The sequence below is a fragment of the Lagenorhynchus albirostris genome, chromosome 13, assembly GCF_949774975.1.
Source record: "Lagenorhynchus albirostris chromosome 13, mLagAlb1.1, whole genome shotgun sequence".
Lineage (NCBI taxonomy): Eukaryota > Metazoa > Chordata > Mammalia > Artiodactyla > Delphinidae > Lagenorhynchus > Lagenorhynchus albirostris.
The window spans coordinates 14,284,019-14,301,879 of record NC_083107.1 but is presented as its reverse complement, the minus strand read 5'-3'; the positions used below and the strand labels follow the sequence as shown (position 1 = coordinate 14,301,879).

Sequence of the window (17,861 nt, the reverse complement as noted above, 5' to 3'; positions counted from 1 at the left end):
TATAGATTTACAAAAAGATTTACTTAAAAGTTCAAATTCAGAGGCCAAGGGTTTGTGTCAATCTTCCCTACCCCAAGCGCAGGCTGTATAAAAAGCTCTTCCTGGGCTTCCCTGGTGGCGCAGTGGTTGAGAGTCCGCCTGCCGATGCAGGGGACACGGGTTCGTGCCCCGGTCCGGGAAGGTCCCACATGCCGCGGAGCGGCTGGGCCCGTGAGCCATGGCCGCTGAGCCTGCGCGTCCGGAGCCTGTGCTCCGCAACGGGAGAGGCCACAACGGTGAGAGGCCCACGTACCGCAAAAAAAAAAAAAAAAAGCTCTTCCTGGTGATTGAATGGTGGAGCCATTCAGGGTGGAGCCAAAGGGTGGGCAAATGGATTGAAAAAGTCTGTAGTTCAGGGTCAAAGTCTCCATCCACTATAGCGCTCTCCTGGGATTGGTAGGATTGTGGGTAATTTCAACTGTGTTTTGGTCTGCAATTTCTGAATTTTCTACAATAAACATGTATTTCTTTTATAATAGGAAACATAATAAAAGTTCTTTTATTAAGTGAAGGGACACTTCCAGGCATTTAGGTCTTTAATGCTAAAGGTTAATTAATTTGGTGGGTTTTTTTTTTTTTTTTGTATATTTTGGGTTTGGGGTACCCTAACAACCTCACTTCATCACAGTGGGTGGGCTTTTTGGGAGGGGGGAGGGTAACAGGTGGGGGCCAGCCTGGAAACAGTTACAGGAGGGAGGGGTGACATAGGCATGTATTTCTCCATCGTGAAGGAGGGTAAGGCTGCAGCTTCTGCAGCGTTTTAAAGGGCAGTGTCTTTTCTTTTAGGACAAGGAGATAGCACTTTGTTAACATCCCTATGGTTGCTGTATTACCTGGGAACTGATCCCCAGCGGGACCAGCCCCAAGTGAGCTTTGAGGAGATAAATCACAGCAGGAATCGAGTCACCCTGGCATTTCAAACAAAAATTGGGAGTTCAACCTTACAAAAAGCAACAACAGCTCTTAAGCAGGAAAATGTTCAAATACTGAAAATGCCCAATCACCTTCCACCAGGCTTGAGCACTGCTGTGCTCACCTTTGACCACACCAGGGATTTCCTGATGTTTAAAGAAAGTTTAAGGATTTCACATGTCTATCTTTTCTGGTACTTTATGTTCCCATTTTTTATTCTTCTGAATCTTGAATTTTGTGAAAGTGTTAGCAGAATAATTAGAAAAGCTAGGATCTTGTGCACGTGGAGATGGGAGTGAGGCAGGGCCCAGCTTTTCCCCTGCTGTCCTCTTGCAGCCAGGACTTGGAGAAGCGCTGGGGGCCCACAGTGAGATCCCCTCGGCCCAGCCCTGGGGAGATCTCTACCCTGTGAGAGTGAGGCGGGCTCAGGTAGTGTGTGAAGGTGGCCCCGGCCTGGAAACCCCCTCTGCAGACCCTCTCCAGAAGGTGCAGCCTTGGCCGTGCCTCACACCCAGAGTGGACGGAAGTGGCTCTGGTTTCAGGCTGTGGTTAGAGATAGAACAGACCAGGCTGAGGATTTGGGGAGCAGGCCGGGCTTCCCCCTGACCTGCAGATGGAAGAGGCTGGCCCCAGGGTGTGAGCTGCAGGAGGGCAGCGGGCTCACTCCTTTATTCACAGCTCTGGCCCTTGCCCCTAGAATGTGGCCTGGCCACAGGCACTCACTACATTTTTTTAAAATGAGTGAAGAAATGAATAAATGACCTTTGTGTTGGGGTCTTGCTCTGGGGAGAATTGTAAAGTTGACCAGGTTTGCTCTCAGGGGCACTTCCCTGCCCGGAGGCACTTGGCAACAGAGGCTGCGTCTGACCCACCCCTCCGTCCTAAGGTGCAGACCTCTGACCGAATGACAGGGAGGGAGAGAGGGATGTGTCTCAGGAGTGGGGAGACAGGTGAGGGCGGAGTTCCTGGCCTCTGAGGGGGTGTCATCTTCGGGCAGCAAAGTCTGATTTCCCCTGAGTTTCAGGAAAGGCTGGCCTTGGTCTAAACACATCCAAGACTGAAGAGTGCAGAGGGTGAGCTGTTAGGGGGAAGCCTCAGGCAGGCACGGAAGCTCCCCTGAGGGCTGGGCCAGGGCGAGGGAGCTGGGAGCTGCGCCTGGCACTGAGCGCCACAGGGATTCTGGGCAGAGGGGTGAGCAGGTTCGAGAGAGGTCCTTCTGGTGAAGGTGCTGCCAGGGGCCCTCAGGAGCCTCGAGTTTGTCCTGTGAAGAGGAGGAGGGAGCAGGCAGAATCAGTGGCTGTCCTTTCCTGCTTGGGGACAGAGGGGCTCCCCTCCTGATGGGAGGAGGACCTGCCCACACTCCCGTCAGCTGGGGGCCTGGACTCACCTGGCATGGCGTTGACTGCTCGTCAGAAGTCGGGTCTGTGGACCCACTGGAGAGGACTGATCGGGGTCATGCACATCCCCACGGCCTGCCACAGGGACAGCATTAAGGCCTGAGGGCTTGCAACACCCCCCCCACCCCCCGGCCCCATTCCCAGCTCTGAGGATATTAGGGAATCTCCTCCTGGAAGGGGCGGCTCTCACTCCACCTGCCACCTGGTGGGAGCTCTGGATGTGACCTCGTGGACTCCTTGGGCCACTCCCTGAGCCACAGGCCTTCTGGGTTTAGAACTGGAGGAGGTGGGATGCTTGCCCCAAGATTCTCACTTGGTACCCTCCCATCAAGCACACATTGCTCAGTGAACACCCCCCCATCCCAGAATGCACATCAAACCACACTCCTTAAAGCTCCCTCTCCCTTCCCATACGCCTCTTTTTCATTCTTTTGTGGCTTTCTCTCGACTTCTCTGAGACTGCCTTTTCTATCGTAAAACATGCGAGGGCATGTCCCAGTTGGGGGCCTGTGCTCCTGGGGCTGCCCCGCACCCGGGGGAATGGGGCCCTTGAGGACCGTGGACCGGAGAGGGTGGGGGTCCTGGAGCTGAGGAAAGTCCCGGGATCAGCTGGGAAGGGTGGGTGTACCTGGCAGGCGGTGTGGGCATCCCAGCCCCCGGACACTAGGGTCTGCAGCTGGGGTGCGTGCTGCTCCACGAACTGCTCACACTAAGGAAGGAGACAGACACAGGGTGGGGTGGGCCCAGGCCCAGGGCAGGGCTCCCCTGCCTGGCTGTCCAGGCCTCCCCACTTAGATGGATCACTCCAGGGCTCCCCCCGACCTCGTGTAGGTCCAGCCCTCAGTCCCCACTGAGCAGCTCCGGCTGTAAGACTCTGAACAAGCTGCCGTGGGCTGAAATGGGGGTTTCTGCCAGGAGAGCCAGGGACATTGGAGGTGGAGGCACAGGGGCAGAATCTCATCCCCCTTTTCCCCCTCCCCCTAAATATCATTTCTGGAAGGCATCCTAAAGCTCATGTGGTCTTGGAGACCTGATGTGATGGGCAGTAGGGAGTACCATGTAGAAAGCGGCCTCCTGGGATGGGAGCCAGCGGGCTTGTCGCCCACTCTGAGTACCGGGACTCCAGGGCTTCGGGCCCAGCCCTCTCCTGCAGGGGGGTTGGTCCCCACTGAGTCACACCGGAAGGAGGGTTGGCTCTGGGACAGGACTGGGACCCTGGAGAGACGGCCAGGCCCTCTCGGGCTCCAGCCGGCCCTGGCATTACTCATCTCCTGGTAGATGGCCGGGCCTCCCTCCTGGTCCATGAGGGAGGCCTGCTGGTCCTCCAGAGCCCACACCCTTTGTCCAGAGACAGCTCGACCTTAGCGGGTTTTGCCCTAAGTTACAGCGCCACCACTGTTTGACCCACGTCCTGTCTGCCTGTCTGAGCTCCTTGAGAGCGGGGGGAGTATCTCAGCGTACCTCTGGCTGGGAAGCCTTTCCTGGGCTCAACCCTCCACCACCGGCAGCCCCTGATGTGCCTGTCCCTCACCTTCTGCCTATCCAGCCAGGAGCCCAGGCAGGCCTGGCGCATTGCCTGTGGCATGGCCTGCTCGCTGCTCGTCCCTGCCTGGGTGGTCACAGACACGCAGAGCTGGCACTCAGTGTCTTGCGGTAGCCATTCTCCTGGCAGGGACCCCAGAGCGGTGAGGGCTAGAGAGAAAAAACAGTAAAGGATGCCCTGCAGAGTATTCAGTTCCTGTCCTCATTGGTGCAGTGCAGGGGCACCTGGGAGGGAGAGGGTCGTGCAGGGCCAGGGTGGGGAGGGCTGAGAGTGGGCGATGGGCAGGGGCTGGGACCGCAGGCTCACCTGGGCCAGCTCCGTCCTCACTGGAGCACCGGAGGGTGGGGCCGCAGAGCAGCTGGGGCAGCACGCGGTCCAGCAGTGTGTTTATTAGGGTGCCGACATAGTGCTTGGACAGGAACTGGCAGATGCCGCCCACCACCGGGGCTATCCTGTGGCACACTTGTACCAGCATACCCTGGGGTGGGGGCCGAGAGAGGGCAGGGTCGGACCTTCTCTTGAAAGACCTAGTCAGTGCCCAGCACTAGCTGGTACTTTGTAGACCTTACCTTGTTCCCTTGGAGAATTATTATGCTGTTTACAGTTAAGGACCCTGAGCAACACAGACTCCAGGGGACTTGCCCAGAATCACTGAGCTGGTGCAAGACTCAGGCCATGGACCCACCTTTGACTTCAAAGAGTCTGGAATTGCTGAAATTCCAGAGTTGCCCAGAGAGGTGGGCATTGCCAAGGCCACATGGCAGCCTGGGGCAGTGGCAGAACCGGACCTGGGTCTTCTCCCTCCTGACTCGGGCGTGCTGTGCTTCCCCGCTCCCGTCTGTGCTCCAGAGCCTGCGGTTTCAGGAGTCCCTGGGGGAAGCCAGGAGTTTCCCCACCTCACCCTTGATTCCAAACACAACCTCCCAGCTGAGTGGCAAGGAGAGAGGCGGCAGGCACGCTCATCCCTCCGCACCCTTATTCATACAGCCAAGAACTTACATGCATGAAATAAGCTACAAGGACATATTGCACATCTCAGGGAATATAGCCGATATTTTATAATAACTATAAATGGCATATAACCTTTCAAAGTTTTGTGAATCACTATATCGTACACCTGTAATGTATAATACTGTACATCAACAATACTTCAATTAAAAATAAAAGAACCTATATGCGGCAGGCTGGCCTGGGCCCTGCTCCTGCTTGCAACACTCCGCTGTCCCCTAGCACCAGAAAGGCCGAGGAAGGAGTAGGGCAGAGGGACGTGTACTTCTCTGGGATGTGACACATTCTAAATGGCACATCTCACCAAATGTACCCATTTGCTTGCATCAGATCCCACACTCGGCCTCCCCTCCTGCTCTGACGAGGTATCCCTGCTCTGTCAAAAGCTGGCCCATCTCCTTGTGCGTTGGGTCCACCCTGCCCCCACCTGCACACGTGCTTCACCTCTGCATCCCCCTCTCTGTCCTGCCTCATTGCTATTCCCTCCTGCCCATTGGTCTCTTAGCATGTGAACACGCTAAAATAGCTTCTCTCATTAAAAAGCCTCACCCCGGGACTTCCCTGGTGGCCCAGCGGCTAAGGCTCCGTGCTTCCAATGCAGGGGGCCTGAGTTCCATCTCTGGTCAGGGAACTAGATCCCACATGCTGCAACTAAGAGTTCGCATGCCACAACTAAAGATCCTGCACACCGCAACGAAGATCCTGCACGCGGCAACGAAGATCCCGTGAGCCGCAACTAAGACCCAGAGCAGCCAATAAACAAACAAACAAACAAACAAATAAATAAATAACTTTTAAAAAGAGTCTCACCCATCTCCCCTCCCCTTCCCAGAAAAACATCATGAAAGAGTTGTCGATACTCAATGCTACACTTTGGTCCCCGTAACTCCTCCAAAACAGCTCTCAAGGTCACAGCATCCCCCTGGGCATGTGTTGTCAATCCCTCAGCAGCTCTGGGGCCCGATGACTGCTCCCTCCTTGCTGAAATGCTTTCTTCTCTCAGCCTCTGTGACCCTCATGCCGTGGTGTCCCCACCTCCCTGGCTGTCCCTCCTCAGGTTCTTTCTCTGGTGTTTCCCTTTGCTTGGACCGGGCTTCCTTCCCCTCGACCTGGTCCACACCACTTCCCTGTATGATCGCAACTGTTCCCTTGGATTTCAATCTTGTCCGTAGCCTCACCTCTCGGACTGATGTCTCTGGACCTGGCTGGGGGATCTGGCTGCCTACTTGTCGCCTCCTCTTGCCTGTTGCACAGGAGTATTGCACGGCCAGGAGAGAACTCATGATTTTTCTGCCCAGACCTGTTTCTTCTCAAATCTACTCATCTCAGCTGGGGCCATTCCAGAGAACCCACGGCTCAAGCCGAAGTCCGTAGCGTCACTGCCGATTCCTCTCTCGTCCCCACTCCCCAGGTCCCATCCATCGCTGAGTCCTGCAGAGCCCCCGTTCCAGACACGTCCCCAGTCCCCCTCCTAGCTCCACCTCCCCATTTCTGCAATCATCTCCTCACTCTCATTATTCGCTCCCATCCGCCCAATTCATGCTTCAAACTAGGAGCTCGATCTTGCTGCAGTGTAAATCCAGTCACGGCCTCCCCCTGCCTGAAACCCTTCCACAGCTGTGAACTGTGTTCAGAAGAAGGCCCAGCGTTCCTTCACTTGGCTCCGGTGTTTCTCCCAGGCCCGCCAACCACTCTCCCGGAGCCCACCTGAGGCAGCCACACAGCTGACCAAGCTCGTTCTGCTCGAGGCCCTTGGCCCGTCGGTCCTTGTCATCCTCCAGGCCTCAGCTTAGCCATCGCCTCCTCAGAGATGCCCCCTGACGACCATCCTAAACCTCCTCCCCGATCACTGTCCCTCCCCTCATCTGTTTTAATTCTCTGCTCTGAACTAACCACTACCTAAAAGAAATCTCTCCCACCACATCGTAAACTCAGGAGGGTGGGGATGCCCTCATCTGGAAGGACCGACAGGGCAGGGCATCTCCTCACTTGGGCCCCATTTCAGGGCAGGGCCGTTGAGTGATGGTCACTACAGGTCTGGAAGACCCCAGGTTTGGGGCAGGCAGGGATGGAGTGTCCATCTGCGGAAATTCTCCTTTTGTAAAATGAAAGAACCGTTTCTACAAAGATGACTGAGATTCTTTTCTGTACTTTGACACCTGGCATAGTACCTGGCACACAGTCGGGGCCTCACAGTGGTTTTATTTCTGTTTGTTTTTTTCTCCCCCGTGGCTTGAGGGAGCTTAGTTTCCCGGACCAGGGATTGAACCTGGGTCACGGCAGTGAAAGTGCCGAGTCCTAACCACTGGACCGCCAAGGAATCCCCCACAGTCGTTGAACAGGCCCTAGGCCTGGCACCTACCAGGCCCAGCCTGAGTGCCAGGGTCCCTTGGGTGGGGACAATGCAGCCAGCTGGCCCCTGGTGGGCGTATGAGGAGGGGTGGGGGGAAGCGGAGGGGTGGGCGGCCTCGTGGCCCCGGATGCCTCACCTTGGGAATCTTAGCTTTGATCTGCTTGATCAGCTTCCTGCAGAGCCAGCAGAAGGGAAGGGGCATGGGAATGGATAACCGCTGCTCGGAGAGATCCTGGGGGAGAGAAGCGCGCTGGAGGCAAGCTGGACAGAAGGCTCCTCCGGGCTCTGCCTCGCCCGACTCGCCTCCCCTTCCGTGTCCCCGCCTCCTGGTTGTGCCGTAGGCCCTGCCTGGAGCTGCTGGTCCCCTTCCCAACGCTGCCCCTCCCAGGCCAAGTGATCCAGGGCCTCGGCCATGGCCCTCGCTCTCTGGATCTCCATCTCACCTGTGTCTGCGGCCCGGGCCTCTCCTGGAGGGCCCCAGGCAGCATGGAGAGGACCAGCTTGTCCTGCAGGGGACCTGACGGCTCTGGCTCCTGCCCTGGCTCTGGTTGCCCGCGTTTGCACAGGCCCAAGGACCCGCAGATGGCCTTCGGGTTCTAGGGCACAACGCAGGGTGAGAAGGTGATTGGGACGGGGGAGGGGACCCCACTCCCCCTCCGTCTGGCTCAAGGACCCAGGCACCAGGTAACTGCCTTTAGGCCTGGAATGGGGGAAGCAGGCTGGTTTGGGGCTGTGGTTTAGGACTCTGTTGGGGTGGGAGAGGAGACCAAAGGCAGAGAGGGGGTCGAGTGGGGACTTTGGGACACGTGTCTGGGGATGTGTGTGAACAAGTGTGAGCGTGGATGTTTGTGAGAATGAGTGAGTGTAAGTACGTGAGAGCGCGTTTGTCGTGTGAGCGTGTAGACGGCGTAGGTGTTGCGTGAGACTGTGTGCAGTGAGTGTGTGGCCGAGTGTTTGTGCGAAGGGTTCGAGGGTGTGTGCCGGTGCCTGAGAGCGTGCAGGCCCACCGTGTACAGCTGAATGGGAGGCGCTGTCACCTGGGTACAGGCTGAGGAGCACTGAGTTTCCTGCACCCCGTGTGGGCAGGGGGTGGGCTGCCACGTGCGGGGGTAACTCAGGGACAGGGAGGGCGTGAAGGTTGTGCAGGAGGCAGGATGGAGGCGAGGCAGGAGGGCCTCACCATGTGGCTCTGGAAGTGGCTGATGACCAGTGGGAAGTAGGTGTCCAGCATGAGGTGGCACTGGGACCCCAGCAGCTTCAGCGGGAAGACGTCACACTCGTGCTGCAGGAATTCCCGTATCGTGTCCTGGGAGGCAGGCGGGAGAGGGGACCGTCAGCCTGGCCTCTCTGAGGTCTGCCCCGCCTGAGCCCCTGGACACGGGGCCATCGCCCACCCGAATGGCCACCTTCGCCCAGGGCCCTGGAGTTGGGAGGGTGCTAGTGAGCCGCACACTTGGGCGCAGACGTGGCTGCTCCCCTCAGGAAAGACCATCTCTGGCCGTGCTGCTGAGCTCACCTCCAGAGCCCTCTCCCGGCCAGGAGGTACCTGGGATCACCCCCAAGCTGGAGACGCCTCCTTTATGGGGCTAACCGCTTCTCTTTCTCTTAATCCCCAAGCTTCAGTCCAGGGTCTGGGCCTCATTACCTGGGAAATGACCTCCTTGGCCATCTTGATGAGAAAGTGGGTGATGTCCTCACATTCCTGGCACAGTTCAGCCTGAGGAGAGGGCCCCAATTTGGGGCACATGAGTGGAGGCCATGCTCCCAGCTCAGGTGGCTGAGGCTGATGGGGTGCTCCAAGACACAGGCAACTGCCCACGATCCCATCCCATCCCATCCATCCCATCCCATCCCAACCCATCCCATCAATCCCATCCCTTCCCCCCCAACCCATCCCATCACATCCCATCCTGTCCCATCCCATCCCATCCCATCCCAACCCATCCCATCAATCCCATCCCTTCCCCTCCAACCCATCCCATCACAACCCATCCTGTCCCATCCCATCCCATCCCATCCCAACCCATCCCATCAATCCCATCCCTTCCCCCCCAAACCATCCCATCACATCCCATCCTGTCCCATCCCATCCCATCCCATCCCATCCCATCCCATCCCATCCATCCCATCCCATCCCAACCCATCCCATCAATCCCATCCCTTCCCCCCCAACCCATCCCATCACAACCCATCCTGCCCCATCCCATCCCATCCCATCCATCCCATCCCTTCCCCCCCAAACCATCCCATCACATCCCATCCTATCCCATCCCCTTCCATCCCATCCCATCCCATCCCGTCAATCCCATTCCTTCCCCCCAACCCATCCCATCCCTTCCCCCCCAACCCATCCCATCCCATCCCATCAATCCCATCCCTTCCCCCCCAACCCATCCCATCCCTTCCCCCCCAACCCATCCCATCCCTTCCCCCCCAACCCATCCCATCCCTTCCCCCCCAACCTATCCCATCCCTTCCCCCCCAACACATCCCATCACATCCCATCCTATCCCATCCCCTCCCATCCCCTACAGGGACTCCAATCCCATCCAGAGCCTACCCAGGACCCTCTATCCCAAGACCTTTGGTCTCGGTACATCCTTGGGTGGTACTCACAGCTTCCACATGTCCCCAGACTTCCTGCAGGCAGTGCCCTAGGGCTCTGCACTGCAATGCTTGCTCCAGGCTTTGGCACCAGAACTCGGGGCCTTGGGCGCAGGCCGGGGATGAGGTGGTCCCGACAGCTGCTGTTTGGGGCCAGAGCAACCTTGGGATCTGAGCCACACCTGGCACCCTGGCCTCACCCAACCTCCAAACCCAATTTTACTGGGACGCATGGCTGTTAAACATGCTGGAGTCGGACGGCTCTGTGTTCTACCTGCTATAGTGCCTGCCAGCTGTGCGACCTTGGACAAGCCCTGGAGTTTCTCTGAGTCAAAACCCCCTCATCAGGCTTCCTTGGTGGCACAGTGGTTGAGAGTCCGCCTACCGATGCGGGGGACACGGGTTCGTGCCCCAGTCCGGGAAGATCCCACATGCCGCGGAGTGGCTGGGCCTGTGGGCCATGGCCGCTGGGCCTGCGCGTCCGGAGCCTGTGCTCCGCAACGGGAGAGGCCACAACAGTGAGAGGGCCGCGTACCGTAAAACAAACGAAAACAAAACAAGAAAAACCTCCTCATCTTTAAAACTAGGACAAGGTACAGACTGAGGATAATGCGTGGGACAGAGCCAGAGCTCAGTAAGTGGTGGAGGAGGTCGTGATGCCCCCTCCACACCTGGCCCCGGGGTGACGAGTTGGGTAAGGAGAGGCTGGGGAGACTCACCAGTGCCCGGCCCACAGAGCGCAGGCAGCAGGAACAGCCACGGCAGCAGGTGCGACGTGGCCATGGCTTCTCCACAGTGTGGACACCCTGCCTGGGGTGGGGCCCTTATAGCTGGGGGCTGGGGCGTGGGAACAGAGCCCTGTGGGAGCAGCCATGACCTCAGTGTTTGCCTTTGCCCTGGAGGGCCCTCCAGGTGCTTTGCTTTGATCCCCTCCTCTTCCCAGCAGTGACACTCCTGCCAGCCCCCACCCCACCCTGGCTCCTGCCTGATGTCCTGCTCCCCTGGGAACCCCTGCACAGCCACATCCTATCCCCCATGGGCCTGGACTCCCTCCAACCAGGGGGCTCTTGAGCCTTCACATCTGGTCCCATCTCTCTGGGTTATGGAAGGGAAACTGAGGCAGGACCGGGGCAGCCAGGGTGACTCCCCTCAACTCCCGTCTCTCCCCCAGGCCTCTCAGCCCTCCTCTGCTCTGGAGCAATTGCTCTGAAGAGCTTCCTGCCTGCCTCTTGACCCAGGGCAAGCACCGGAGGGGCAGACTGGGAACCCTCCAAGGCCACCTACCCCGTCCCCCCTCCCCTTATCCTTTCCGTTCAGGAGGAAGAAGCCTCTGCAGCTGCCAGGCCAGGCCCCCCTGAAACAACGCACACCCAAGGACAAGCTCACCACCCCCGAGGGGCAGACGTGAGGGGCGAGAGCAGCGAGTCGGGCGTTGGCTCATGGCCACCAGCGTGGCTGAGTCCCGGGGTGCCCTCTCCAGCGGAAGCTCACGGGCGCGGGCAGGGTGGGAACCAGCACCGATGGACTCAGGATGGCCCAGGGACTCCCTCAAAGTCACACAAGAACTCGAGCAGTTTCTGTTGGCCTCAAGCCCTGGCTGGTATGACCAAGAGTGTGGCGTGTAAACGTGTGACAAAGATGGGGACCCCATGACTTGTATTCCGCCCAAGAAGGTGGGACAGGAGGTGCTTGTAGTTTAGTGAGTGGTAAACAAAGGAGCTGCACAGGGCACACTCAGGGCGGCCCGAGCTGCAGGGGGCGGGGTCTGCGGATGGCTGCCTCTGGGGGTGTCGGTCAGGGTGTCTAAGTGCTGTCACGGGGGCTTCCCATGGCCCCTGCTTCCTTCTCACAGCACAGAGCAGGCTGGCTCAGGAGGTGAGGCTCTGGTCCACGCAGTCACTCAGGAGCCCAGGCCCCTCCCTCTGCCTGCTCTTCTGTCCCCCAGGGCTCGGGGTCCTCCCCTGGATCCTCCGCATCTGGCCAGCAGGGCACAGAGAGAAAGAGGGGGAGAGAGGGAGGGGAGAGTTGGGGGTCAGGCCTGGGAGTGGCCTTCATTTCTGCCTCCAGTTCACGGGCCAGGATTCCATCACACTGTCCCACTTAACCGCGGGAGGGCTGGGGGACCTCATGTGCCCGTGTGCCCAGGGGAAAGCGACATGGAGGTGGACGCATGGCATTGTCTCAGAGCCACCACACTGAACACAAAACTGTGTGTTCTGTGGGGTTTTCTGGGTAGTGGGTCCATGGCTCCTATCAAATCATCAGAGAGGGGTCAGTGTCTCCACACCCTTGAGAGCTGCCATCCACGGGGGAAAAAAATAAAGAAAACACAAAAAGCCAGACGTAGACCAAGCTGACCTGGCCTGGGGCAGGGGTGAGGACGTCTGCCTCATGGTCCCTGGGATGGGTCCCTGGTTCCTCTTGTTCTGACGCCAGTGGCACCGCCTTCTCTGATTAAGATTTGGCTCCTGAGTGAGGTGGGAGAAAGATGGACAGGATAAACAACAATGGATAAACAACAAGGTCCCACTGTATAGAACACGGAGTTATATTCAATATCCTGGGATAAACGATAAGGGAAAAAATATTAAAAAGAATGTATATATGTGTATAACTGAGTCACTTTACTGTACAGCAGAAATTTACAAAACATAGTAAATCAACTATACTTCAATAAAAGATAAATTTAAAGCACGGAAAAGAAAGACAATAAAATTTGGCTCTTCTCACGGGGCGTGGCTACAGAGAGAGCCTGCACGGATCTGCCCTACAGCCAGCTGTCCTCCTGACCCATCTATTTCCCACTGTAGATGAATAAGGAATCATCCTGTAGAAAAGAACAGAGAAACATTCTGTCAGCCATCCCACGATCTGAGAGTTCATGAACTTGAGTTTGTCAATAAGAGATGGCTCCCCTCCTGGCGTGTGGACAATTTGACATTTCTGAGGGCCAGTTCCTTGTGACCAAGCTACACACTTCATGCTTCCTGCCTAGTACCGTGCCCACAGCCCACCACAGTCTACACCGCACAAGCCAACTCTTGCCTGTCCCCAGCCACCCTGTCTAGAAAGTGGGATAAATGTCCGTCATAGTAAATAACCTAGGCACGTGTCCCTGAGGTACCGCAGGACCAGAATGCTCTGCATACAACTGGAAATGGTTAGGGACAAGGAAACAAATAAATGGACCATGTTGACCATTGTCTCCATCCGATGATGCCGTGAGCTTGACCCTGCTATGTTCCCATCACAGATCTGAGGAATGTTGCAATAGAGAGTAGGTAATCACTGGGCTTTTCCCGTGAGTTGAATAAACACTTGAAATTCCAACCCCCTTCCCTTTTCATCCAGGTGACCTCATTTGTCAAGTGAACTCAGGTTTACTATGTTCTGATCAGAAGTTGCCAGTTGGTGGACGGTTAGCCAATTTTATAAACTTCTTTCCTTTTTTTGGTTAAGAATCTCAGGAAGTTCATTACCCAGCGGCAGAAGGGTCACATCTGGCCTTTGGATCCCAAATGTGGTAGGGAAATGGGGAATTCTTTCTTCCTCAGCATGAGCTGGTGTATCAGTCAGATTCACCGATGGCAAGCAACAGAAACTGACTCAGGCTAAAGTAAGAAAAGGGAAGTGATTAGATGTCCATGGATGCCTCAGGGTGGAAGGGAAGACCTAGAACAGAGCTTGGACAGGAGCCAGCCAGCTCAGAGGGTCTTGGAAGCAGGGATAGCACTTCAGTCTGGCCCAGGTGCAGTCACTGGGATGAATGAACTTCCACCATTCCCCTGTCTTTGTGTCTCTTGCTTCAAAGCCAGATTCCTAGGAAAGCAAGTTCAACTGGCCAAGCTTAGATCAGAGGCTTGCCTTTGGCTGTTCTAAGATGGTAAGAGGGAAGTCTGGCACCAGGAGACTTGGGTGACTCTTTTGGCTTATGAAGTGGAGGGTGGGTTCCTGTACACGGTAGCTGTCGGATCATTCCCCAAAGGAAATTAGAGTGATTATTAGGAAGAAGGAGGAGATGCTGTGTGTCCAAATAGTGTCAAACATCCAACCCAGCTTGTAATGATGGTAAGTACTGTTCCTGAGGTACTTCAGATATGAGGACATTTCTCTGATGGGAATCAGGAACTGTGGATTCCTGGTTCTAGGGGCTTGCCTGACCCAAAGTAAGATGTGCTTTCCCATATACTCAGGCTGAGAACCTTGGCGTTGACTCAACAGACTTCCAGAGTGCTGCCTGTGGGCACAAGCCAGGGGCCCAGACAGGCGTGGGTTTCATTCAGCTGAAGTTGATCTTGGCTGCCGCTTTGCCTCTTTGGTTTCCTTATCTGACATGGGACCAAAAATACGTGCAAGACTCCTGCGATGTACTGTTAAGATAACTCATGTGTGTGCCTAGCATGGTGTAAGCTGTGCTGAGAGGTTGGGGGAGTTACCTGGAAGGTGCTGGGGAGCCAGTGAAACATTTTACGCAGAGGATGAGGTGATCAGAATTGCAGTTGTCCATAGTTAATGAGATAATTCTCCTCTGCAGGCTGTACCCCAGGGAGAAGTTGGAGTCATCAACTTGCCTTGCTGCAGACTCAGCCCCTGTTCCAGCAGTTGGGCAGCTGCCCCATCCCTGGAACCCAGAGCCTGGAGGTGGGCTCCTATCCTGAGTCACAAGACTCATCCCACACGCCTGCCTTATGTTTCTGTTTTAGATGCTACAATCCCTCCTTAGTGTCCTGCTGAGGACCAGAGAATCACTGTATCCTCAGAATCGTTGTTGAATGCCCCTCCCCTACTGCCCAGGTCATTCCCACCCAAGGAGATGTTTTTTGGGAGTGGGGATGATGCTCTGGGGAGCACCTATAGGTGCTCTTAAAAATCACAGGACCCAGGCACTGCAGGCTGCATGCTCACGGGCAGAGACCTAGGGCGGGGAGGGGCATGGGTCCCAGGCCAGTGGGACCCCAGCGCCTCTGTGCAGCCCCAGGTGAGGGGACCAGGTAGGAGTGCGGGCTGGTCCAGGGATTTAAGGTTCAGTCAGCTACTTTGAAGGTGGACCTGAAGCAGCCCAATGTAGTATTGAGGGGTTGTATCCCAGATTTTTGAGGATGAAGACACTTTGCCATCAAGGCATTTTATGGAGACCAACATGGTAAAATTTGAACCTTAAGTTATATTGATTGAGAAAGTTAATGATGATCATTAATATATATTAATATAATAATATATACATATAATGCTATTATTAATAATATGAATAATTAAGAAAGTTACTATGTTCAATGACACCTTTAAATACATTTATAATTTGTTCACAACAGCATGTGCGTACCTTTGAAAAATGTTTTACGTGTGGGTTGACTACCGGTCTATTTCTGGCTGTCCACCTTTTGGAAGGAATGTCTTTCCAAGGTGCTGGGTGCCCTCAGTGGCCTTTCGACCTCCATCCCCACCGGCCTAATCTGATTGGACCAAGAAGACGTCCATAGGGGTGGAGCCTAGCCTATGGCCTGGTGCACAGAGATGCGCTGGGCCAGTCAGAGGCCTCGATCTAGAATTAGAACTAACACACCGGGAGGGAGGAGGCTGCTGAAAGCTACAGTCTTGGGCAGCTCTAATGGCTGCAAACAGGGGGACCAGAAAGCATGAAGCAGTTCATGATTTCTCTTCATTTTATTTTCATTTTGAAAATAAAATAACAATAATAATATTTGTGGTAATAAAAATAAAAGCTGAGTTTTGTTGAGCATTTTCTTGATGCCCAGCTCAGTTCTAAGTACTTTATAGTATAACCTCACGCAGTCCTCATGAAAACTCCAAAGCTGTACGGAATTTCCAGATGGGGAAATTAAAGTTCAGAAAGGGTAAATAACTTGGTCAAGGCCTACGCCTAGGAGGTGGCAGATCTGGGATTAGAGCCCAGGCCACCTCTTGCTGTCTCCTGCCACTCCAGGAAGCAGGACTTGTAGCCCTAGGGCGGTGAAGGGAGACAGCGACTCTGTGTAGCCACTTTGATTTCCTGAGACAATGTCTTTTTTAAAAAAAAAAATTATTTATTTTTGGCTGCATTGGGTCTTCGTTGCTGGGTGCGGGCTTTCTCTAGTTGCGGTGAGCAGGGGCTACTCTTCGTTGCAGTGCGTGGGCTTCTCATTGCGGTGGCTTCTCTCGTTGCAGAGCATGGTTTCTAGAGCATGTGGGCTTCGGTAGTTGTATCGCATGGGCTCAGTAGTTGTGGCACACGGGCTTTGTTACTCCAAGGCATGTAGGATCTTCCCAGACCAGGGCTGGAACCCATGTCCCCTGCATTGGCAGGAGGATTCTTAACCACTGTGCCACCAGGGAAGTCCCCTGAGTCAATGTCTTGATCTGTGGTTGGATTGCCACAGGATTCCCCCATGGGGCCGCATCCTCTTCCTTCAACTCTTCTTCAACCATGTCGACTGGGTCTCTGTTTCTTGCCTCAGAGGGAGACTCTAACCTGTAACCCGAGGCAGTGAGGGTGCACACGAGGATTCACGTCCCTTTATAAGTGTCTGGGGACCCTAGAGTATGAAGGGGCAGGGCCCTGAGAACCTGCTCCAGCTCCTTGCTGGGACCTTCAGTAAGTCTGGTCCAGCTTGTTCTCCACCCCCAGTCTCACTCAGGGACGATGTTCCGAGACTGGGGGACCTGAGCTGTGCCCACCTAGGGGGAGCAGATACCCTGTGGCCTGGGCAGGGTTTGGGCGGACTTGCTTGAATTCCTTACCCAGACTTGCTTAGATGTGGGCTTTTCTTTTCTTTTTTAAAGTTGTGGTTCGTATGAGTGTTTGTTTTTTGCGGTACGCGGGCCTCTCACTGTTGTGGACTCTCCCGTTGCGGAGCACAGGCTCCGGACGCGCAGGCTCAGCGGCCATGGCTCACGGGCCCAGCCGCTCCGCGGCATGTGGGATCCTCCCGGACCGGGGCACGAACCTGTATCGCCTGCATCGGCAGGCGGACTCTCAACCACTGCGCCACCAGGGAAGCCCTCGTATGAGTATATTAATCCTGAAGTTGCTTCCTGTCTCCAGCAGTCTTGGGTGATCTGCTATGATGACACTATTATCTAGACGCATTAGGAACCCACTCGAAGGCGAAGGTACAAGTGCTGCCACCTACTGGACGAAAATTAACAGTTTCATCACAACTCCATGAAAAAAATTTTGCGCAAGCCTCAAAGCTCCCAACCTCTTTCTTATTTTACGCATATTAACTCTAACTATTCTGGGTCAACTTTTCATAAAAACAATTAGATTCCAATAGAAAAATTTCCTCTCTTTCCTAATAAATAGCTAATTAAAATGTGTGCTGTTTATCCAGGATTTCCTGTGTGCTGAGCACTTTACATGCATTATCTCTGTTATTCTCACCACAATCCTATGAGCTAGATATTGTTATTATCTCTGTTTTATATATAAGGAAGGTGAGATTTGGAAACACTAAATGACTGCTTGCTTCCAGAGTCCACCCAATTAAACACTGGGCTGTCTTGCCTCACTTTTAACAGTAACAGTGTAGTACGAGCATTTCATTATTTGACTAAAATCACACAAACTTAAAAAAAAGGCATCACAAATCCTGAAAATATCTCAAGTGTATTCCATGATTAAGAAAATAAGTAAATATATTATAGATAGTGAGAACCAGGTCTTTTACTGTTGAAAGAGGAGTAACAAAAATGGAAAGGGGGAGGGTTAGAATGCACCCTGTGATGTTGGATTGGAATCAGGGGAATTGGTGTGAACTCATGCTTTTACACACATAGATGGTTAGATATAGAAATAGAAATAGATGTAGGTGTATATGTATGTGTGTGTGCATACAGACATATATTCCCTACGTTTGTCCTCTGGAAGGGACTAACAATAATGATACCCCAGTAGCTATGCATATACTGGCCTCTAGATCTTGGTTTCCAAGTACCATTCACTAACGAGAAGAAAAAAAATTCAGGGCTCCTTGAAGAAATGGCTGATTCTAGGGCTGGAGCAGGG

General features: G+C 54.7%; 1 protein-coding gene across 1 annotated transcript; it reads right to left on the bottom strand.

The window, feature by feature from the left end:
* Positions 1-2,360: 2,360 nt before the first annotated feature.
* Positions 2,361-10,639, bottom strand: SFTPB (surfactant protein B). The gene is made up of 10 exons (XM_060169369.1): positions 10,576-10,639; positions 9,869-9,996; positions 8,898-8,969; positions 8,433-8,558; positions 7,696-7,848; positions 7,389-7,484; positions 4,198-4,369; positions 3,880-4,040; positions 2,977-3,057; positions 2,361-2,423 (listed from the first exon to the last, which is right to left on the bottom strand). The coding sequence occupies exons 1-10, from the start codon at positions 10,637-10,639 to the stop codon at positions 2,361-2,363; spliced, it is 1,116 nt and encodes a 371-aa protein (XP_060025352.1).
* Between the last annotated feature and the right edge of the window lie 7,222 nt (positions 10,640-17,861).